Source organism: Eschrichtius robustus, chromosome 11 (assembly GCF_028021215.1).
Source record: "Eschrichtius robustus isolate mEscRob2 chromosome 11, mEscRob2.pri, whole genome shotgun sequence".
NCBI classification, from domain to species: Eukaryota; Metazoa; Chordata; class Mammalia; order Artiodactyla; family Eschrichtiidae; genus Eschrichtius; species Eschrichtius robustus.
Window position 1 is genome coordinate 12,605,587 of NC_090834.1, and position 24,144 is coordinate 12,629,730.

Genomic DNA, 24,144 nt, shown 5'->3' on the forward strand with positions numbered 1-24,144 from the left:
TAAGCTGCATAACATTTTCTAGAAAGGAAAAAGCATCTTGTAGAAAAACATTCAGGAGTACTGTCTTCCAAAGTTCACTCTAAACAGATGGTAATAGCTAATGAAAATGAAGCTGCAAATATTCAGCCACTAGATTCTCAACCCCTTCCTTATTTTTTCTATGAATAACTAACTAGATGAGGATGATGTATAGCTTATCTATAAGAAGCCTCTGACCTAGGCTCTCATTCCAAAAAAAGTTCTAAGGAATAGCATTTCACAGAAGTCCAGGTAGTACTGAGGCTTGCTCTAAATATTAATAACCTAATAAGAGAATCATCTTTTAGCATTAAGTAGCTCTAGAAAAATCTCATTCTCTGGAAGTTAAGGGGCTCAGCATATTAGCATGCTTTTTGATAAGCTCTTAAAATAAGTACATAAAAGTCTATTTTAACAGCCACCAAATAAATCTGCCAGAACAACCAGTGAAACAGTACAAGAAAGACTTAAAATCCTAAGTTACTCAATACAAAAGCTCCATGTACTAGAAGGGGCAATTAATAAATATTTTACTATCATTCCTATAATGGTTTCAACTTTTATGCTTTTGAAGAGCTTCATAGAAAAATAATTATCTTCTTTTACTCAAAAATCTGGCAAGTTCCCACAGTAAACAGCCTTACTCTTATTCAAACTACAGAACACAATAAAATTAATTTTAATAATAAGTAATGTTCCTTAGTTTCCTACAAATCCTTGTCACAAAAAGTTAGTTTCACATAAAATATTCCCCTACTGAAAGACTAAAGCAATCCTCACACAGACCAAGACATTTAAAAGGAAGAATAGAACCATAAATACAGACAATCTATGATGCAAGAACTCCTTCAGGTGATGTATGTTCCCACTGAGATGTTAGTTACCTGCCAAGTCTTTAGCAAATTTTATTTTTTAAATTATGATTAGACCGTCCCTTACCCTGAGCTCTTCAACATCTGGGTACTCTGACAACTTCAGATTGGAGGTATCAAGGCGACGCTGATAATCTTCTAAGCGCTGAAAATGAGACAGGACACAGCTAAGGTGACTGCTTTGGATATCAATGACCTCCCTGTTCCTAAATCAAATGGACACTGTACCTGCATTCTGCTGAACTCTCTGCAACATCAGACACAACCGACAACTCACTCTTCCTTAAAACACTCCCTTCTTTTGGCTTTGGTGATATTATCCTCTCCTAACTTTCCTCCTACCTCGTTAGCTGTTCTTTTCCAATCTTCTTTTCAAACTCTCTGGCTGCTAACTAGCATATATTTACTTTCTAAATATGTAAATAAAGTACATGGTACAAAATTCAGAAGGTAATATAAGGCACACAATGAACAGTAAGTCTCCCTCTAACCCTGTCCTCTTGCCTTCCCAGCCCCAATTTTCCCTAAAGAAGAAATCTCTAACACCCATTTCTTGGGTAGCCTATGAGAAAAACTCTAAGAAAAAAGAATACATATGGATGTAAGCCCGCTTGGCTCTGTTGCATGTAGATATAGCTTTTTAAAAAGAAATATATGGTAACATAATACATTCATATGTGTATTACTCATTCAAAAGGTAATGCAATATATTCATATACACATTTCTCTCTCTCTCTCCCTGTGTGTGTGTGTGTGTGTGTGTGTGTGTATCAGTCATCAATATATCTTGGAGACTGTTCCACACTAGCACATAGAGAGAGAGTAGTCTATTTTTCCAGTGGCTGCATGGTATTCAACTCTGTGAATGAACTATAGTTTGTTTAACTACACCTTACTGATGGACATGTATATTAGAATAAATTTCTAGAGAAACAACTGTTAGACTAAAGGGTACATTTTCCCCCAAGATTATAAAAATTTCCAAATACACAGAAAAGTCTGAATGTGTATAGTAAACACCCATATACCCACCATCTACATTCCACAACTAACATTTGCTATATTTGTTTTATCATATACCTATCCATCTATTCATCCCTCTATCTATCCATCAATCCATCTTGTATTTTGGATGTGTCTCAAAATAAGTTACAGATATAACACACTTTATCTCTAAACATTTTAGCATACATATCATTAACAAGAGTTCAATATTTATTGACAGTTTTTTTTTAAATTAAAATTTACATACAGTGAAATGTACACATTTTAAGTATACCTTTCCACCAGTTTTTACCAATGCATATGCCTATGTAATCAAGCTCCTATCAAGATATGAAATATGACCATCGATCACCTCAGAAGGCTCCCTCATACTTCTTCCTAGCTAATCTCTGTCCCCAGATCCCCAGTGACAACCACTTTTCTGATTTTTTCCACCATAAGTTAGTTTAGCCTTAGAAATTCACATAAATAGCATTACATACATGTACTCTTTGGTGTCTGGTTTCTTTCACTCAGTATAACGTTTGTGAGAGTCATCCATTACTGCTAGTAGTACTTTAGTTTATGACTATATTTACATTTGGTTTATGCTATAAACATTCTTGTACAAGTCTATGGGCACGTATCTTCATTTCTCTTAGGTAAATCACCAGGAAGAGAATTGCTGGATCAAAGAATGGACGTGTGAATACGTACATTTTTTTTTTTTTTTAATAAATTTATTTATTTATTTATTTATTTTTGGCTGTGTTGGGTCTTCGTCTCTGTGCGAGGGCTTTCTCTAGTTGCGGTGAGCGGGGGCCACTCTTCACCGCGGTGAGTGGCTCTCTCACTATCGCGGCCTCTCTTGTTGCGGAGCACAGGCTCCAGACGCGCAGGCTCAGTAGTTGTGGCTCACGGGCCCAGTTGCTCCGCGGCATGTGGGATCTTCCCAGACCAGGGCTCGAACCCATGTCCCCTGCATTGGCAGGCGGATTCTCAACCACTGCACCACCAGGGAAGCCCCGTACATTTTTAATTTAAGTATAAGTTGCCAAACTGTCCTCTGGGGTTTTTATCATTTTACACTCCAAACAATACATTTGGAAGTTCCCGTTTTTCTACAGCCTCACCAACAGAGTGAATGAATGAGCAAACAGGCAGCTAGAGATGCTCAAAAAAGCCAAATACAACTCTGATGTTCTATCCCAAATTGATCTGGACCTACCTACTACGTGAATAATTAACAAATGTCCCGCCCTTCAATTATGTAATAACAGCTTCAATTAATATTTAACAGATTCCAGGTAACACTAATATAATATTCTTATTCTCACTGTCATCCTGTGTCTTCTTGCTTTTTCCTTCTTACCTGTTTGTTTTCTGCCTCCTTAACAGCCTGATTTACATAATTTAAGATCTGACGACAGTGATCTGCAGCTTTCTTCACCTTCTCCCTTTCTGTTGGCCATTCTAAATATGGCAAAGAAATCCAAAATGTAAAATGGAGGAAATAAGAAAAGAATGTAAGTATATACATAAATGAGATATCACTTTATTTCAACAGTTATAAAAGCATGCTAAGACCTTGAATATTTTATTTATTTATTTTAACTTTTATTTTTTATTTATTTTTTATTTTTGGCTGCATTGGGTCTTTGTTGCTGTGCACGGGCTTTCTCTAGTTGCAGCGAGCGGGGGCTACTCTCCATTGCAGTGTGTGGGCTTCTCATTGCGGTGGCTTCTCTTGTTGCGGAGCACAGGCCCTAGGCGCACGGGCTTCAGTAGTTGTGGCACGTGGGCTCAGTAGTTGTGGCTCGCAGGCTCTAGAGCGCAGGCTCAATAGTGTGGCGCACGGGTTTAGCTGCTCCGAGGCACGTGGGATCTTCCCGGACCAGGGATAGAACCTGTGTCCCCTGCATTGGCAGGTGGATTCTTAACTATTGTGCCACCAGGGAAGTCCAAGACCTTGAATATTTTTATACCAGGCTAAAATCCTACAGCAGAATCTCAATTCAGGTAGTCTTTGGACAGGTAAGACTTCTTATCATAGTACTTTAAGCATCAATACTAACCTTTAAAAAAGAAACCAAATCCAAGGAGAGATGCTTTATATCAAGTATCAGGCCCACCCCAAGGAGTGGGTTTCATTCACATTGTAAGCTATATAAATGGGACCCCTTTTCCCCTATCAAAGTGCATAGCCTACATGACTATGGACGGCGGACCCATTAAACAATATATTTTGAATAATAAAACAATTCAAAATAACTCCAAAATATGTTTCTTTGAATTTGGTATTATATTAAAGAAAGAAAATAGTTTACAACATTTATATCATTAAAAGAAGATGAACTTCACCAAAATGTGTTGAGATTATGTTGAGGTTCTATTTTGGTAAAGAATACCAAAATCAGAACATTCAAAATTACAATCCTCCAAACAATAGTCCAACTATACTGAATAAATATATTAAAGTATAAAAGTTAATGTGTATGAGTATTTTCAAATTCCCAAGCATAAGAAACAGGCGTTTGACTGCATAGAATTATTAATGAGAACTAAGTATAAGAGCCTAAAGGTCAATTGAGAAACTCAGATTCACTTCACGTTTCAAAACAGGAGAGTTGGAATGATAATGCATTGGTTGGACTTAATGAAAGTACATATATAGATACAAAACATCTCTGCAACCCAGTATACGCCTTCTTCAAAGCAAATATGATACATGCTAGAGGAAGTAGTGGTAAACTTTTTTTGTACACTTTATAGGCCAACTGGTCTTTGTCACAACTACTCAGCTCTGCTGCTGTATTACAAAAGTAGTCAGAGACAACATTTCAACAAGTGAGTAAGATTATGTTCCAAAAAAACTTTATTTACAAAAATACATGGTGAGCCAGATTTAACCCGTGATCCAGAGTTTGCTAAATCCTGTGCTAAAGCTATTAACGGAGTACATTAAATCAAATAGCCCAAAGAAGACTGGATTGAATCTTGTTAGAACATCTTGCCATACTATTTGGAAATTCAATGTCCAGACACCAGGATGCTGTGAGAGATTATTCAGCAGAATATGTGTTTTTGTTTTTGTTGTTCCTAAGCTCTTTAATTTCAGTGAGAATGCTGTACCTGTGTATTTGGCAATGTTATCCAACAGAAGAGGGTACTTAGTAAGCCTCTGCATTTGGGTGGGAATGATATCTTTCAGCTGCAGACGACGACACAGTGGATTACTCTCAGCATCCTAAAATTAAAGTCAAATAAGTGAATTTGTAATTCTTATTAGGACTATGATTACCCAACACATACCACATATTCATCATGTAACTGTCTACAGCAACACAGCTCTGGTTATTAAATCAAGACTTAAAACCTGCCAAGACATACCACTGCCACACTACACTTCTGCTTTCTCCTTTAATCACATAACGTTGTCTTTATCACTCAGCCAATGGCTTCTGTGTTATCTATTTAAGCAAAGACTGAGAGCATCCATAATCAACTCTAAGAATTGCTTTCTTGTGAAAAAAATTTTATCTTCACATATTAAAAAAATCTAGTTACATTTTTCAACGACTGGCATTCCTACCAAAAGCTAGTCAGTTAATTTGCTATCTGCCACTCCAAGTAGGCACAATAGATCACCAGTCTCGATATATCAGCTCAACTGTAATAGGGTTCTGTAAACTTTTCAGTAAAGTGCCAGAGAGCGAATATTTTAGGCTCTGCACGCCATCCGTCTCTGTCACAACTATTCCACTCTGCTGTTTTAACACAAAGCAGCCACAGACAATACATAAAGCAACGAACTTGGCTATGTGTAGTGAAGAGTTCTAAGATGGCCTCCAAGATTCTCACTTTCTGGTGTACACACTATATAATGCCCCCCCCACCCCCGCCTTGAGTGTGGACAGAACCTATGAATATGATGGGATATCACTCCTGTGATTAGGTGACTATCAGTTAACTCTGAATCAATCGAAAAGGAGATTGTCCTAGGTGAGTCTGACTTAATCAGAGGAGCCTTTAAAAGAAAGCTCTGTCAGAGAGACACATTCCTACTGGCCTGGAAGAAAAGGACACATCCATCTTGTAAACTGCCTACAAGAGCCACGTAGCAAAGAGATTTGGGCATTCGCTAGGAGCCGAGAGCAGTTCCTAGTCAACAACAGCAAGAAGACAGGGCTCCCGGTTAGAGTTACAAGGAAATGAATTCTGCTGACAACCAGTGTAAGCTTAGAAGAGTGGCAGATGAGAATTGCAGCTGCAGGTGATACCTTGATTTCAGCCTGGTGAAAGCATGAAGAAAGGACACAGATAAACTGTATCTGTACTCCTAAACTATAAAAGCTGTGACATAATACATTTGCATTAAGTTGCTACATTTGTGGTAATTTGTTATACAGCAATAAAATATAAACTGTGTAAATACAGCTTTGTACACCTTATTTACAAAAACAGGGAAGAGGCTGGATATGGCTGGCGGGCTGTAGTTTACTGACCCTTGATCTACACCAATATATACCCTAGTAAGCATGACTGCTTTTTATGCTCTTCCCTGGGCTTGATATAAGGCCATTCTGATGTTTTGACGGTATTATTTTAATAGTGTACACGGGCCATTTCCTGACAGCATCTCCATGGCAATGTGGACTTCTACGTCAAGTATTGTAATCCTGCCATATATTCTTTATTATTCACCATTCCAATATCATCTTTATATCCTCCAGTAATTTAAGAGAAAATGTATGGCTTTCAAAACGTAAACATAGATATAATCCTTGTAAAAAGTTTAGTCTTAGGATTCCCCTAGTTTGTTCCATAATTGATAAAAAATTGCATTTCTTTTTTCTTACATGACTCACTCAACTCACTTGCACAAAAGTCTGGAATCGAGAGTCCTTTTTCTGACGAGACTTGATCATTTCCAGGGCAAAGGGTTGGTTACTGCAAAAGGTAGCAGCGGCATGTTTCAACTTTTCCTCCCCGGGTCCACTGAACTGTGCCAAGAACGCAAAGAACACAATAGAGAATGGGATACTGAGCTTACATAAGGCCAGGCAAAATGAGAGACAGCCACGATCCTTCCAAAATTCCAATAAGTATCCTCAAGTGACAAGAAACAGAAATCTACACATTTTATGTGGATTATCAATGATTCTCCATTAAAAAGGGTCTGACCCTGACATACCCAGACCTTTTCTGATCACAGTCTAATATTTTCTTGCTTGTAGGCTGCCACAACTTACTTGCTACTTTTTCAGTCTATTCCACTTCTAAATCAGATAGAAACATTGACACTTGGGCAATATGAGACACAAAATGCTTAAAGACTGTGATTAAATTTGATTTTCTTAGAATGTGACACCGTCACAAAAATTACTGTCTTACTGCTCTAGGAAGAAAATCCTTGGGATTCTAGCTTACTTTCTTACTGTGAAATCCGGGGCAGGTCATAACTTTTCTGGGTCACAATAAAATTAAATCACTGCTGCATCACCTATGTAGAAGGTAGGGATCCATCCCTTGAATTTCTCTTGGGGAAGATTCATGAGCCTATGACCCTCTTTTACTAAAAATTATACATTTTACTGATATTTTTCATTTGTAAATTTAAGTTTGTATATGCCATGATTTTAAGGTTTCTTCTAAGACACCTAACAAGTGCTTCACTCATAATAGGTATTCTTATAAGTACGGGTTGAATAAATGATTTTTAAAACCACCTTTACATTTGTAATAATTGCTTTATGGTTTATAAAGAAACTTTTCATAAAATCTCCCATTTAAAGCCATATTTCCAAAAGCTTATACACGAAGGTATTTTGTAAAAAATCCTTCCGTAGGGCGTTTGTGATAAATTCAGAGTATTTTTTCTTCAACGATGACACCTACAAAGTGATATTTTAATAGGTTGCGACAATGTTGTTTTCTTATTCTATTATAAATGTAACACTCAACATATTTAGAGATGAGACTGGCAGCATTTTTGGTACGTTAGTCAATCCAGGTGCCACGCAATTACTAACAGCGGCTGGGTTTACAAAAGAAAATAACGCCCTGGCCTCAAGCAGTTTTACAGTGGTTTTACTAGCAGCATAAGTATATATAAGGTGACCTCAAGGGACCAATACTGGAAAAATATTCTCCAAAACTATTTTTTAAAAAATAGAGTAAACCTAGACACCTGTTTATGATTTTTGCTTTTAGTATTTCTGGCCAACGCTTTGCCCTAAATCAACCCTTTGTACCTAGCAGCTACTAACCAAATTGGTTAGTCCATTCTGCTTTTCCTCAACATTTTATAGGCATATCACATTGGTCAAGAATACAATTCTTTTTGAATGTTCTAAAATAAATTTGTGGCCCCACTTTTAAGAGGTATCTCCACTTTATTTTACCATGTAGTAGATTTATGCAGTCCAAAGGACTGTGGTACGAGGACCAATGTACTTCTGTACCTTATTAATGATGAATCTCACTTGACACTTGGTGTTAAACATTATTTATACGAGATGCAAATTAAACTGCTTAGGAATCAAGATTGATATCGTTAAGTCCATATGACTTACAACTTTTTAAGCCAAACTTAACAAGAAAATTGATGCTACGTTATGTCATACTACTAATTTTCTGTTTCAAGTTGAGTAGGGTGCTGCCAAGGCAACAGAACTCAGAGATCAAGAAACAAAATGAGTCCCACCATCACAGAGTAGCCACAGAATAAGCTGGATTTTTCAAGGAAGTTAAGTCTCCTTAATAACAATGATGCCAGCGCAGGCCTAAGGAGAAAATGCTTTGGAAAGTTCAGTAAATGCAAGATGAGACTGGATTATGATTCCCTGATCTTGTTCTACGTGTCAAGTGGCTAATGGCTAAGAAGAGCTCTACTAACAGATTAGTAGATTCTGAGTCACGGTCTCACCATCAATGAAAGGAGTAGGATCAAGATTGTTTTAGGCAACTTTCTAGTGTTTAATCATTGTAAAATTATCAATCATTGTAAAATTACCAAAAAGTTATCATTGTAAAATTACCAAAATCTTGTGACATTTCCTCAGTCTACATATTGAAGTAAATATCTGTCGGCATAGCTTAACAGTTCTTGTTCAACCAGTGTTAAAATTTTGAGAACTACATCACATATTTTACTATTATTCACAGCCTTAACTGTAGTACTTTCTTTAAATGTCTGGATCAAACCCACTTTCCCCCAGGAAGATTTTCTGTATGTTCCAGTTTAGGTCTCCTTGCTATCTATTCCCATAATAACCTGTATTCTCCCCTTTTTGTAACACTAATCACACTTGAAATAACTAACGACTGTTTTTTAATTTTTTTTTTCCCATTGACTATAAGCTCCACTAGGGCAGGAGCCATATGTGTTTTGACTGCTACTGCATCCCCAGTACCTAGAACAGTGCTTGGCACATAAGTATATATTATGGAGTATATACTGATAAAGAGTCAGCTGGAAAGATAAATACAATTTGACAAACAGCTGCTATAGTCTCTGAACTCTTTCTTTGTACATAAGATTAAGTAATTTTCACTTTTCTACTTTTGTGATGGTAGTTCTGGATCTACAATTGCCTAATGTTTTACAGTACAATTCTGAGATTTTGACAACAGAAGATAGTTAAAATTCTACATCAGTTAAATTATTTTTTATCAATATCCATGTTACTCTACATTCTTTTAAACACAAAGAACTAGTATCTTTAATTTGATGAGAAAAGAGCATATAGTTGATTGGGCACTTATTAGAAGAATAAGTAAGAATATGCAGTTGGACCCCTTTTCATCTTTACATTAGCTTCGCAAAATGGATGAGTTTGCATACTTGGGAAGGTTAGCAACTTAACCTTGAACCTGATCAAGTGTCTATGAAAAATTTTAAATTAAATAGCAAATCTCCTCACCCAAGTCAGCAAATCTTCCCCAATCTGATCAATAACAGATGTCTCATTCCTCTTTCGAACAGCCTTCATTTGCTCATTCAACCCAACTAAGGGAGAAAAAAAACAATGAAAAAAAATTAAGCATACATTCATTTCAGGCTGAGATACTGGTAGTACCACGAACCTAAATTTTCAAAAAAAAAGAGGATTTTCAGAGTAGTATAGCTACTTCTGATCGCCTTAAATATAAATCTGGACCCAATTCCTATACACCTAAATGTTTTGAGTTCTATCTGAAAAACAGTTGCCAAAGCATAAAACCATGTGGAAACTAGCACATTATACACAGTATAGGTGCATCAAATACTCATTTAACCTCAAGACTCCATCTATAACCAACCATGTTCATAAAAAACAAAGTTCAATTGTACAGGTGACTCCGCCCACTGTTCCTCTCAAAATATGTGTGTTCCCAGGCAATGGACATCATCATGCTTGAACGTGTCCGTGCACACTGGTGAGACCTAGGATCACCCACAAAGGAGCAAAAGGCAACCATTTGGTGGGAGGGTGTTGGTAGGTGGTGATGGCATCCTTGACGAAAGAAAAGACTGAAAACTAAGGGTCCTGGAGAAACAGTGACTTAAAAAGAGAGGAACTGATACCACTGTCTACAAAAGTCCAAGATAACTACAACCAGGGAAAGCCAGCAAGACAGATTTTTTATGTATTCACTCAAGCAACAAAACAATAAAATAATTTAATTCCTGAAAATTTTCCCACCATGGGATTATATGCTGTATACTACTATTTACAAAATATATTTATACATATATTATTATATAGAATATATTTTTTAAAAACATATATATTGTAATCAATAGGGAATTTCCAAGGGTAATTTTAACTATTCATGTTTTTCATCTTAGGCACTGACTTTAGGCCCTAAGTCCTGTGTTAAAACTTTGTATAAAAAAGGCTGATGGGGGGGGTGGGGTGGGGGTAAAGGGTTGGGGAGAAATTCAAACATCCAATCATTTCTTTATGTTATGCTCACATTTAGTTATATAATTTCAGGAAAGCTAACACATGGATACATTTATAAGATTTTACTGTTATGGTCCCTTTACATACTCACAATCTTTTATCTATTGGAAATGTTAGGGACAAAGATCAGAGTCAATTTCTCTTACTGTGAAGTTGAAGAATATCTTCTAAGTTTGAAAAAATTTTCCGTAGTTCTGAAGGTGACAGAATTCCTTCTCTGGAAACTCGCTGATAGAACACTTGATCTAGAACCTTCAATGTTCGAACATGAGCTCTTTCAGTGTAGAACAATTCTAAGCAGAAAAAAAGGAAATATAAAATGTTACCTTACTTAGAATGGGATCAAACAGAGGCTTTAGCTGAAATTAAGTAGCAAATGAGTTATATAATAATTATTTATAGTTTTGAAAGGATATAGTATCTCTGAAGTCACTTCTTGATTACATGAAACTCTCCTGCATACTGGCTCTAAGAGCTATAAATACTGGCAAATGACAAATATCATCAAAACTATTTTGTACTTAAAACTTAACAATGTATTCCAAAATCCATTGGTTGGTAGCACCAACCAATCACAACTACAGCATTAGAAAACTGTAAGCCCAAATAGCATATAGACTTTGAATTGAACCCTCTTCAGAAATAATAGCACTCTGTGTTACCTAATTTGCCTATAAACCCTTATTTCTGAGGCCAGACTTTATAGTCTCACTGTGTCTCAGTGCTGCTAGAGACAGGAAGGATATTTATTCATATCACAGCCTAAAGACAGTAGCAGGTACACCTCTCTGTGACATATATGCTAGGATAAAATAAAGAACATGCACGAGGATAAAGGAAGACCAAGATTCTAGTTTTCTTCCGATCACTTATCAGCTGTGTGATCTTGACTAACTCAACCACTCATCCGGAGCCTTAGCTTCCTCATTTACAATCTATGCCTAAAAATAACTTAGCCTGAAAGTAAAGTGATGGGACAAATGTCTCAATGATTTTTCAAGTTTAAGATCTATAATGCTACGAATCTTAAATAACCTGAATGCTAAATACATTTTCCTTTCAAATTATCAATAAGAATCATACAATCATTTGCATTTTTAAGTTGGAAAGTTCACAGATCATCTATCTATTAGTTTAATTTCCTCTCTGTTCAAAACAAAAGGCTAGCAGATACTTCGAAGCAAACTCCAAGGCTCCGGGGTTGGTTTAACTCTAATAAAACTCAATATATGTGAATAACAACAACAAAAACTAATTAAACTCACCATTAATTACTTCCTGTCTTTTGATCTCACAAGGCTTTAGTGCCAATAACACTTCTCGACTAACGAGCTGTTGCCAGTTGGGTGGATCTGTCTCTAAGTCATTTTCAAACTGTTCATCCTCACTTTGACTTTCTCCAAAAGCTATGCTGTCAAACCTAATGAAGAAAAAACAATGGATTCTATTTGAGGATATCACATGGACAACGGGAAATAGCACAAGTCTTTACACTACAGTAAATCAGTCATATTTCTGAAGTACTGCTTAGCACAGAGCCTGAAACATAATCCTCTCTCACAAAATAGCTTACATATGTTATAAATACATCATCTTCTCCTAGAAAACAGCTTACTTGTGTTATAAATACCTCTATAAATATCTTTTAAATAATTGTGTTTATTAAGAAATTTCTTTTATACTATCTAACAGATTTGTGTACAGGGTTTCTTTTCCTTTAAAACTAGGACTTTGGGGAAAAAAGATATATTTCTTAAAATATGCCCTATTGAAAGCTACTTTAGGGATACTTACTTTCGAAAGGGCTTTGGTGTCCCATGTTCAGTCACCCTAAAATGACGGAGAACAGAGAGTCAACACAAAAACAAAACGGTAATCAAGAAATTTATGACAAAGATACTCAAAATTGTGTTAAACTACAGTGGCTGATAAATAATTCTGGATATTGCAATGATTTAGTATCAAATAAATTAAAAAACATTTCAGTACCTATCTAGTATTTACTACCAGTAAGTTCTACTTCTTCCCTCAAAAAACACATGGGGGAAAAAATGCTACAGAGTATAGGCATACTATACAGTGAAGAACTTTTAAGCAATGTCCTAAACGCCCCTAAGATAGCACTGAATTACCTTTCCACTTCCCATTCCTCCTCCTGCACTTGGTCTAATGGAGGAGGTGGGAAGTCAAAGATGGTACTGGGAGTACGAGGCGTGCCATCTAAGGAGTCTCCAGATGCTGGCGTTTCTCCAACTTGCTTTGATCCTGAAAAGACGCAAGTCAGACATTCACATGGTGTTACTAAAGACAATGATTAAAAAAAAAAAAAGAGTTAGTAACCCAGAAAGTTTCAACCTCACCCATAGCCAAATTCTTACTTAAACAATTGCAGGTTAGCTAGAAACAAAATTCTAATATAAAAATTTTTTTTTTAATATTTATTGAGCATCTACTAGGTACCAGGAATCCTTTTATTTATTTATTTATTTATTTTTAACAGATGAATGAAATGGATGGCTAAATGGGTTTTTATTTATTTATTTTTGGCAGTGCTGGGTCTTCGTTTCTGCGTGAGGGCTTTCTCTAGTTGTGGTGAGCGGGGGCCACTCCTCATCGCGGTGCGCGGGCCTTTCACTATCGCGGCCTCTCTTTCTGCGGAGCACAGGCTCCAGACGCGCAGGCTCAGTAGCTGTGGCTCATGGGCCCAGCTGCTCCGCGGCATGTGGGATCTTCCCAGACCAGGGCTCGAACCCGTGTCCCCTGCATTGGCAGGCAGATTGTCAACCACTGCGCCACCAGGGAAGCCCCCTAATATAAAATTTTTAAATGCACTAAAAAATAAACAGGAAAATCATTTTTAAGCAGGTTTTAAAAAATCAACATAAAATATGGCAACAACTCAGAAGGGCATATGATAAGGAGAAACATTCTCTTACTTCATCCTTTTTTACCCCCAGTGCCAATCTTTTTCATTCAAATTTTAGTTATTATGGGGGTCCACCTCCTAATAATAACCTCATACTTCTTTTTCTGGACTTATTATATTTAGGTAATATCTGTCTCTTCTTCCTCTGAGGATTTTGCTCACTTATATGCCCCATCTTCACTTCCCTCCCCTTTTTCTTCCCACTGTTTAATAACTATATTATTATTCCTAGTTGGCTTATTTGTTATTCCCTAAGCTTAAATGATAGAATTATATATATATCTTTGTTCCAACAAGGCGTTAGTATCTTAATTCTCCTCTATGTCAAATTAGGTATTTAGTGTCCATATCCTTCTCTTTAATTATATTTCTTTCCTTTTACCTTTCATTTCTTTCAATTACATTTTTACTTGTATCATAAAGAGGATTTTTTACATTTCCATTCTGATCTGCAGCCACAACTAAATATTCTGTGCTTTGCCCATTAGGTTGATCCTAAAAGTCTGAAAACATACAGTGTGCTTACATTATTATGACCATACACATACTGTAATACAACATACATATACATATTATTCATGCCAGGTTAAGAGGCATGTTAGTTAGGATTACGTTTTCTTTTCTACTGGTCCAATGATACAACTCTTAGCCCACTTGAAACAGAGTATTTATTACATTAAAGTCATATACTCCAACAATTACTTTAAGATTATGCCATTTTTAAATGTTGCTTCATGTTCAAATCATGACTTTCTTGAACGATTCTGTTCTTCTTAGCATTTCTAAATGCCCTTCTTGTATTGCTGTCAAAGTAATATAATTTTATCAAGTCACAAACTTTTTCATCTGTTACTATCAACTGCTTAAAATCTCCTTTTCTCTTATCCCCTAGGTTCTTGTGTTCCAATCTGGAGCAGCTGTTCCCTTGGCCTGTGACACAACTATCATCCTAGAACTGCCCTTCACCACTTTCCTGGGTTGTTTCCACCGCTTCCTGGACCCCATGAGATTTTCTTTCTTAATTTGTCTCTCGTTTTGCTGGAGTGTGTATATTAAATTATTTTCAAGGAAAGGGTGCATTTCAGTTAAACTCTGAATCCTGGAGTATCTGAACATGTCTTTATACCTTTCTTCATATTTGATGGATAGTTTGGATGGATATAGGATTCTAAGTTCAATACCATTTTCTTTCAGCAAGTTGAAGCCATGGCTCCTTTGTATTCTAGCACCTAATGTTATGAGAAATGTGACACAGCATAATCTCCATTTTCTTTCTCTTGAAAGCTTTCAGGATTCTTTTTCTTTATCTCTGATGCACTGACGTTTCCAAAGCTACTCTAGGCATGGGTCTTTTTTTAAAACGTTATTATTCATTGTAGTTGGTTCCGGGTAAGCCCTTTCTGTTTGAAGACATGTATTCTTTTTCAGCCCTGGGAAGCTCTCTTCTATCATTTCTCTAACTGCCTCTCCTCCAATTCCTCTGCTGATGTTTTGTGAAAGAGAAGATGCTGAACCTCTGTGGTGGTTCTCTACGTAATTCTTGTCTCTCCAATTTCTATCTCTTGATATCTCTGGTATAGATTCTGAAATGTTTCCTTGACTTTATTTTTAGGGACTTCTTTTTTTTCTTCTTATTTAATTATTAGCAGCTGTGGTGGTCTGAAAATATGTCCACAAATTCTTTGCTACTCCTCCCTTCAGCAGTGGCACCTAATTTTTTTCTCCTTGAATGTGGGCTGGATTTAGTGACTTGCTTCTAACTTGCTGAAATAAGGGGGTATTATCCATACAGACTAAGTCATAAAGAAAAACACTGGGATTTCTTTCTTGCTCTCCTTTGGATCACTCTGGGAAAGTCAGCTACCACGTCAGGGAACACTCAAGCAGTTCTACGGAGAAGCCCATGTGGTGCGGAGCCGAGGCCTCCAGCAAGGAGCTAAGTCTTCCTGCCACCAGCCACCTGCGGAAGCACAGAAGAGGTCTCCTGGCCCCATTAAGCTTTCAGATGGCTGGCTGACATCCTGACTACAGCATTATGAGAGACTCCAAGCCAGAACTGCCCAGCTAAGCTGCTCTTGAGTTCCTTACCCACCAAAAATGTGAAGTAGTAAATATTTTTTGTATTAAGCCATTCAGTTTTGGGGTAATTTATCACAAAGCAATTAATAACTAATAAAACAGTTATTATATGTAATAGTTACATTAAAACTTTTTGGTGTCTGCTCCTTTTTTATAACATCCTATTCTTGCTTTAGATATAATAACCTCTTTAATTTCTTCAAGAATACTATCTAATTTAGAGGTATTTTTATAAGTTCTTACTTATTACCTAAATTATTTTCTGCTAGTGGCAGTTGTTGTGTTTATTTTCTATTTTCTTTTTTATGCCACTAATATGTTTGGCATTATATATTATCTTAGGTCTGGACTCTAATAACTTTTGCCAAAAGTGGGTAATGCTGTTCATATGTAAGAATAAAAGACTGGGCAGCTGACTTGGCTTTCCGGTCTGCTATGTGGAAGTAGGGCCATTTCAGCTGGAAGCTCCTCAGAGCAGGGTAAGCCCCTGGCATGCCTACTGTCATGCTCCAGGTCCCCTAAAGTGAGCTCCAGGGCACTAATACCATGGAGGACTTAACTCCCTATACAATTCACTCAACTTGTGTAACAAAGAGCATATTCATTTTCTTCTGACACAGGAATGATAGACTGCTTATATTCTACAATGTAAGGATCAGAAGCTGCTGACATAACTGTTTGGACTACAGACCTTCAATTAATTCATCATTTTCAGCTTTACTTCTTACTCATGTACTCTGTAACTTATGCCACCTCTGAGCCCAAAGTCTCTCCTGGGTTCTAATGGACAGACTGGCTCCCACCTTGGACTCCTTAAACGATCTACAGGCTCCGACTTCCTTTATGTTGTTTTATCCATCAAACCACTCCTGCCCACTTTCAATCTCCCCAAAATTTGTGGAAATCTCTTACTGAATGATAATATCTTTTCTTCCTCTACTTCTTTTCTCTTCATGATTTTTGTTTATTCATTACCTACCATGCTTTTATTTCAATGAGACATGAGAGCCATGAATTAATGCATTACTCAATCCAACATCTTCAGAATTCCATATAAGACAGAACCTCCAGACTTCTCTACAAATGTCACCCCTACTTCTTTGTCTTAAGTAAAAACTTTCCTATGCCATGGAAGGTAACCTTTTCTGCTACAGCCCTCTCAAACAGAGACTGATGTTTCGGTCATACACTGTGTACTGCAGGGTGGAGATGAGATAGAGACTCTTCTTTTTTCTCAGTACTACTTTTAGACTATTATCTTACCTTCTTATAAAAATCCCTTGCTCCACTGAGGCTCTCACTCTCTGAATAATATCACATGTTCTCCCCCTACCAACAACCATCTAGCAACACTGAACCTTTGGCTGCTGGCTCACAGTTTTCCTCTCTGTGCTACTATCACACGCAGTGATCTCAAAGTCTGTGTGTATAAAGGTATTCAAACCCTTGGTTCCTTGGTTCCTTACCCTCTTCATCTCTAGTAACCCCCTCTTTGTCACCTTGGTGACCACTCCCACAGATTTATCCTTGATCTTGTCATACCAGAAATTGAACTGCTTCCAAAATCACCAATATAGAGGCATCTCCTTCTCCAAATAAAACCACCTAATTCTTCCAGCTCACTTGCTTCAGAAACCCATTATAACAAGTATGAAGGAATATGGTAATAAGCTCTTTTCTCTATTATCTACAATTACTTCCTATCTTTCTTTACTTTTCAAATCCCCTTGCCCTTCTCACTAAATCCTAACTCTCAGCTAATAACCTTGCCCTTCACATACACCCCACATATCATCACTTCTCTCCTTCTCAAAACTTTGTTCTATTGGATACATAGTCCATCTCCCGCATTTTCAACCTCTTCCTCTCAACTGGCTTCCCCTTAGCATTTAAAAAAAAACAAAACAACCCTGGTAATCTCAGATTTTTTTTAAAAGTCTTCTTTAGATGCACCCCCCTCCCCGCATACACACATTTGCCTCTAACTTCTGACCAGTCCCCTCAACACTCCCCACGATTTGAAGTTTTTATTTGTATGACTTATCTTCCCAGAAGACTAAGCTGCATGGGGCAAGAATCTACGTATTATTGTATGCTAACATCTGGCACAGAGCTAATGCCTGACAGAGAAGTCCATAAATATTTTTTGAATGGATAAGAACTCAAAATTACCATTCAGCACAGATTTGTCACTGGTTATAGAATATTAAAATATTAAAACTAAAACTGGCATTCAGTCTTGATTTAAATAATCTGCCACTCAATTTCTTAGTATAGTTGTTTTAAAATCCTGATACTTAGCTAAGTTGAACTACAGCATTAGCTCACCCATATCATTCTCTTTCCCTCCTTCCTGGGAAAGAGTGGCCCCTGAAACCGTGGAGGACATGGAATTGGCTGGCAGGTACCCAGTGTCTGCTCCTTCACTTGCTAATCCACTCTGGCGCAACTTAGCAGAGTCCTGAGGTTCAGGACTCACAGATGAGGGTGTGGATATGTGCTTAGGGTGGCGCTGCTTCTGTAGTTCCATGGCTCTGCCAACTGAACGGAAAGCAATAGTTAATGATTCATGCTGCAAAGCAGCTTAAAAAAAAAAAAAGATGATGAAAAGAATCTAGAAAAATGTCTGGAATATGGTGGGCCTAGAAAAATATAACATGAATTATTATACAGAGTGAGGGATAGATAGATAAACAGATCGATAGATAGAGAGGAAGGGAGAGAAAGGAAAGAAAGGAAGAAAGAAAGAGAAGGAAGGAAGGAGGTAGGAAAGAGAGAGCAAGAGAGAGAGAGAAAAAAAGAGAGAGAAAAGAAAGAGAGAGAGAGAAAAGAAAGCGAGAAAGAGAGAAAGGTAGGGGAAGGTGAGGGAGGACGAAGAGAAAAGGGTGGGAGATGGTAGAAGATGAGGGGGAGAGAGAAGAGGCAGAAGAAAAAGGGTCATGAGAAAAGGAGCTGAGGAGGGCAACAGCGGGTGGGGGGAGAGGGGATGCCGAGAGCCAGAGATGGACACATACGAAGCTGTGTTCATTTATAAGAGAGAAGACGAGGCCTTTTAGCTCTGTGAGCTCTTAGCAAGCCCCTAGCTGCTCCCTAACACTCACAAGCCCGTCATCACGACGTGCCTCAGAGACCACGCAGGGTAATCCCTAAGCTGCTCACATCAGTCACCGTGAGAAGCTAAAGACTCTCAGGTCACCATCCCCCATAGCCTGGCGCGTCTCACACAGCTCTGTACATCTCTAATCCTAAAATTCCTCCTTCCCTAATTCCTACAGTTCCTCTTCTGTATCCCTTGGAACTCATGGTCAGCATCTGTGAAATGCTCTGTTCTCCTCAACCTCTTCCCTAAAAATTTCCTTCACCTTCTCAGTGTTTCTCAGCAAGGGGCACCACTGGCGTTGTGAGTGAGAGTTCCTCATTGTGTGGGACATTCAGGTTCACTGTATCACAATACCCCCCCAACTCCAACCATGCCAGTATTTTCAAATGTGGTACCTGTCACCTTGAAGACCACTATATGAGCTAATTTCTCTCCCCGCAGCAGTACGCCCGCCCCTACTTCTCCTGCGGCCCTCTCTAGGAGACTGACTCTCCAGTAGGCCTGAGGGTGGAGGGACATCAGGAAATAAAACACAATGAAGAGGTGGAAAACCTGCAGAAGTATGGACACAGTGAGTAATATATGTATAAAGAGGTAAAACAAAGTATGGTGGAGAAATCCATGCACATTTTGTTTTATAAATTTAACAATCAGAATTTGAATGCAAACAAAATCAGAACAGGTAAGTAGATTATGTTATGGACAACTAATGGAATACTCTATTGACATTAAATAAGATGTGTATGACAACTGTGAAGTCACCCGGGGGTTTAGTTCAGAAGTGACATTGAATAGAAACAACGGAAGTTCAGTGGAAACATTCCTAGAACACCTTTCTCCAGCAACCCATTCTAGCTAAATGAGCCTAAATGTAAAGATGGCATGGAATGGTGGGAATGCAGCATTTTAAACTTCAGCGTACTTGCACTGTTGTCATGACGGCTTGGTCTCCTTGGGGGTCCCAAGATGCTGGGGAATCCTCTTCGCTTCCCTTTTTCTTCGCCTTCCCTATCTTTCTTCATACTTTGCTAGAGTTGAGGTACAATCAGAAAGATAAGAGATACGTAACAGAGTAGACTTCTTTCGTTGCTTTTAAACAGAAACACATTCTAATGGTCAGTTGAAAGAAATTGGTTAAATGTAAATGAAAGACACACACACACACAGGGCACTCATTAGAGGCTGGCACACAGTACTATGTACACACCAAACTCAAGATGCCTTTTCAAACCCTTCAGAACTGACAATTTTGGAAAGTAAAAGGTAGGTTTATAGCACATTTACTGGGAGCCTGTTCTAAGTAATTCACTCATCTGTTGAACAATATTTACTAAGCTAATAATGTACGAAGGCACTATGCTAAAAGCTGGGGATACAATGAAGGAGGTCCTTATCTTCATCCAGATTTACAATCTAACAAAAATGAAACCAAAACATACATAATTACAAACACTGACAGGTACCATAAAAGAAAAGTATAAGGCCAGAACAGTTAGGGACAGTTCTCTGTGTAAACTACTAGTTTCACTTCTCACACTGTCTAATAAATCAGTTTGTATGGCTGGATTTCTCACTAGATTTTGAGTTTCTTGAGAACAGGGACCATATCTTATTCCTATTGGTATGCCTAGCACTAATTTGCTGAAAAAGTAAATACTAAGAAGAAGGAAAGCACTGCAATCAAATGTAAAGAAGCACGGAGACCTTAACACACTATTATTATTCTAGTCTTACCTTGATTTTTGGAAGGAATCCAATCCGACCTCGCTTGTGCTCCAAATTTCGAGGTTCTTTCACTTTTACTCCTAAATGCTTCATGTACATGAGAATAACATATTGCATTGTTGAACTGAGGGAGAAAGGATTAAGTAAAATAAGACTTCTGGGAAGGGATGGTGGGTAGAATAAAGATATCAAATGACTTCTAAAACCCCAATGCTGAAATTCTTAGACTTCATCAAGTGAAAAATAAGGAGCTATCTATTCACTGTGAATAGTAAAGGATTCTACTCAAGATACTAGAATATTCGTCAAGTAAAATACAGGCCACCAGAGGGAGACAGTCTATATTTTTATGTTAAAAGAAAAAAATCATAATTTAGGGCAGGAGACAAGATCGTTTCTTTTTTCCTTAAAATTCTAGGAAAAAAATAGTTATATTACCTCTTATCTTCTTCTACAGCCTGAGCAGTCATCCTAAAAATAAAAACATTTAAAAATGAAATATTCAAGTTTAATAAAAGAGTTGTTATTAAACTCAGATATCTAACGGAAACAGCAGAACAGAGCCAAATGCTTTGGGACCCACCCCAAATCTCTGTCACCTGGAATAAAACATCAGAAAAATTCTAATCCCTGAAGGAACCATATGCTTTTCACACTCATGTCATCAACTGTAAATGTTTTATAGCAAGAAACATTTCCAAAGACTGTGAATTGAAGCCAATATAAGTATCCAACCTGTTTTTGATCAGTTAGAAATTTTAGAGTTACTCATTTTACCAATACCCAGGAAAAGAAATACAGGAACGTCATCTAAAGTATCAGAATACATTTAAAATTCCAGCTCCTCAAGTATTATGACAGAACAAACAGCTCCGCATAGACAACCTGACCCCCCTTCTAAGTTTGTTCACTTCAAGCACAGTTAGCATATTAGTAGAGAGGGCCTTTCAACATGTATTTCTGTTACTTACAACACTTCTTCAATTTTGGCAACAATCTGCTCTGCACATGCCCGTTCCTTCTCCAGAGTTACCCGGTCCTTGTCTCTCTCTGCATCAATTTTAGTCAGTTCGCTTTCAGCCAAGGTCAGTCCCATGCTACGTTTCTGTCTAAAGGGAATAGGAGAAATTTCCTGAGGTAGCCTAGAGAAAAACTATCTCCCTCTGGAGATGTTTCGTCAGAGTTTCCATAGCTGTGAATTTCTAGCAACAGGCAAAATGTCAGTTTTCTATCTGGGGGCCCATGCCACCTAGGACACTGGAGGAAGACAATTTTAGAGGCAATCACTCAACAGAGCACATATCCTGAAGGACACACTTAGCACAGAGTACTAATACTAAGCACAATTCCTGACAGCGTAAGGATTGGGGACTATGCACTCTCAGTACCATGCCAACCTTTTGACTGCAGATGTGCATTAGGTTTTAGTAACAGTGCGAAAGACGATATGCTAAGCCAAGGACTTAATGTATAACCTTTTCCTACCTAAAAAGAAAATTAATTCAGAACAACCGTATCAGCTTACCACCGAGCTTACCGAAAATCTTCCAAGTGCCTTTGAACTTCTGGGTGGACTCTTTCTTGCATAGTTTGGATATAGTGGCGATGTAGATCCTCAGGAATAAGCTCGGGTCTTCTTTTTTCTGCATAAATAGAAGAAGTCACCTGATCTAAGGCATATTTTTTGCATTATAACTGGCACTATTTGGTGCAAACTTAACTTGAAGTAAGACAAAGAGAAGTTCAACACATTTTATGTATTTCATCTCAGAATTCATCTTTCATTTACCCTTAAATGTATTATAGGCTTTTTTTCTGCTGTGATTCATATCACCTACTAGTCACCACGTAACAGACAGAAACCTTAGGGAGGAGCTGAGCTACGTATCTATAGAGATGTAATTCTCCAGCATATTGGTGCTCCAGACTTACCTAGATCTACTGATATTTCATCAGGAACAGAAACTTTCAGGTGCTAAAACAAAAATGCAAACAAAAAGTGAAATAGTACTAAGAGTTTTTCAGGATGCATATAAGGACTTACACAAAATAAAGAGATACAACTTGAATATCTATTTTTACAAGAATATTCATGTATAAGCTCATTTTTTCGGTTCCAACCATCTAAATTTCATAGCTCTGGAATGTTCTATTGTTAAACTTGAAAATAAGCCTTTTTCCCAAGGATCATGTTATAATGGAAACATCTACAATCGTTTTACTAGATGACTGAATGCTTCTGTGCCTTACTTATTCCTGTTGGCTTTAGTTTTCTAGAATGAATCAATATTGGCTTGGGCTTTCTAGAATCATTGGTTAAGATAATCAGTTATACATCATTTGAATCAATATAGGTAAAACCTCAACTATGTGTATATCGTATGAAAAATTTACTCATATATAATGATGATTTTTATTTGCTGTATTTGATATACTCACACTACAGACCATGATGTTCCCAAGCATTTTGCTATGTAAAGCTAAAGAACCCTCACAGTAATAGTCACACTCCCAATGAGAAAGTGTTGGATATCAGTGTTGAGGCTTTGGAGTCTTAAATCTCTAGTTCTTTCATGTGTAGTTCTTACTCTTGAACTAAGACGACTGTGTCATAATTTACTTCTTCTTAGCTAGGATTTGTTCACACAATAACTGCAGTTTTTGGTCCCATTACCAGATAATTATCTCCTGTTAATTTGGGAAATGTCTTGGAAAAAAATTGTTTTGCATTTGCAGAAAATATATTAACTTCTTCATGTTTGTATTATACACCTACTTAAGTCATATCCTTCCAGAATTTAAACAATTAACATGAGACCTGAAGTTTTACATTTGAAAATAAGTCACTGCTAAAAATTATGAGATCTCTACTATTTATTTGAAGAACAGTGAAATGGATTTCAAAGCTTTCTCTTTAACTGAAGTTGCCATAAAGTAGCTCAAATCAACTTTCCTAAAAGTATTTCTAGCACAAATGCAAAAAAGTATATATATGTTCATTTCTGTATGTGGGTATTTATATGAAATAAATATGACCTGTGGCATAAAAGAATAATTAGCAAATTAATCTATCAGGGTTCTTATACTTTCATTTTGAGAAACTTATATAGATCATGAGCAGCAAAATATAAAGTTTTGACTTAGCATGGAGCAAGCACACTTAAGAAATGTGAAATTCAAATATACTGTCATTTCTTCATGAAAGAAAGTTATCTTAATAAATACATTGTGTAATATTTTAAACAATAGCAGTATAATCAGAACCCTAACTAATCCATTCAGTAACTATCTGAGTGACCACTCTGCAAGGATCTATTCAGTGATGGTGAAACAGCAGTGAACAAACAGAACAAAAATATCTGCCCTGATGGAGCTTACATTTGGGGTAGAAGAGTAGGAATATAGACAAAAAATAAATAAAAAAAGAAAATATAAATTCTATGGACAAAAATAACATGGGAAAGGTGACAGAAAGTGGGGGGAGATGAA

At 37.2% G+C, this 24,144-nt stretch overlaps 1 protein-coding gene across 2 annotated transcripts in view; it reads right to left on the bottom strand.

Moving 5' to 3' along the window:
* The window catches only part of ARHGEF12 (Rho guanine nucleotide exchange factor 12), a 142,325-nt gene that overhangs the window by 9,840 nt on the left and 108,341 nt on the right, over positions 1-24,144 (bottom strand). For both annotated transcript variants that reach the window (XM_068556550.1, XM_068556549.1), the window contains 16 exons: positions 22,588-22,630; positions 22,193-22,298; positions 21,627-21,764; positions 21,094-21,126; positions 20,665-20,779; positions 19,853-19,958; positions 18,159-18,371; positions 12,958-13,090; positions 12,620-12,655; positions 12,091-12,245; positions 10,972-11,118; positions 9,800-9,885; positions 6,752-6,877; positions 5,007-5,121; positions 3,247-3,347; positions 958-1,035 (listed from right to left, as the gene is read on the bottom strand). In XM_068556550.1, coding sequence (XP_068412651.1) covers positions 958-1,035; positions 3,247-3,347; positions 5,007-5,121; positions 6,752-6,877; positions 9,800-9,885; positions 10,972-11,118; positions 12,091-12,245; positions 12,620-12,655; positions 12,958-13,090; positions 18,159-18,371; positions 19,853-19,958; positions 20,665-20,779; positions 21,094-21,126; positions 21,627-21,764; positions 22,193-22,298; positions 22,588-22,630 — 1,731 coding nt within the window. The remainder of the gene's footprint in view (positions 1-957; positions 1,036-3,246; positions 3,348-5,006; positions 5,122-6,751; positions 6,878-9,799; positions 9,886-10,971; positions 11,119-12,090; positions 12,246-12,619; positions 12,656-12,957; positions 13,091-18,158; positions 18,372-19,852; positions 19,959-20,664; positions 20,780-21,093; positions 21,127-21,626; positions 21,765-22,192; positions 22,299-22,587; positions 22,631-24,144) is intronic.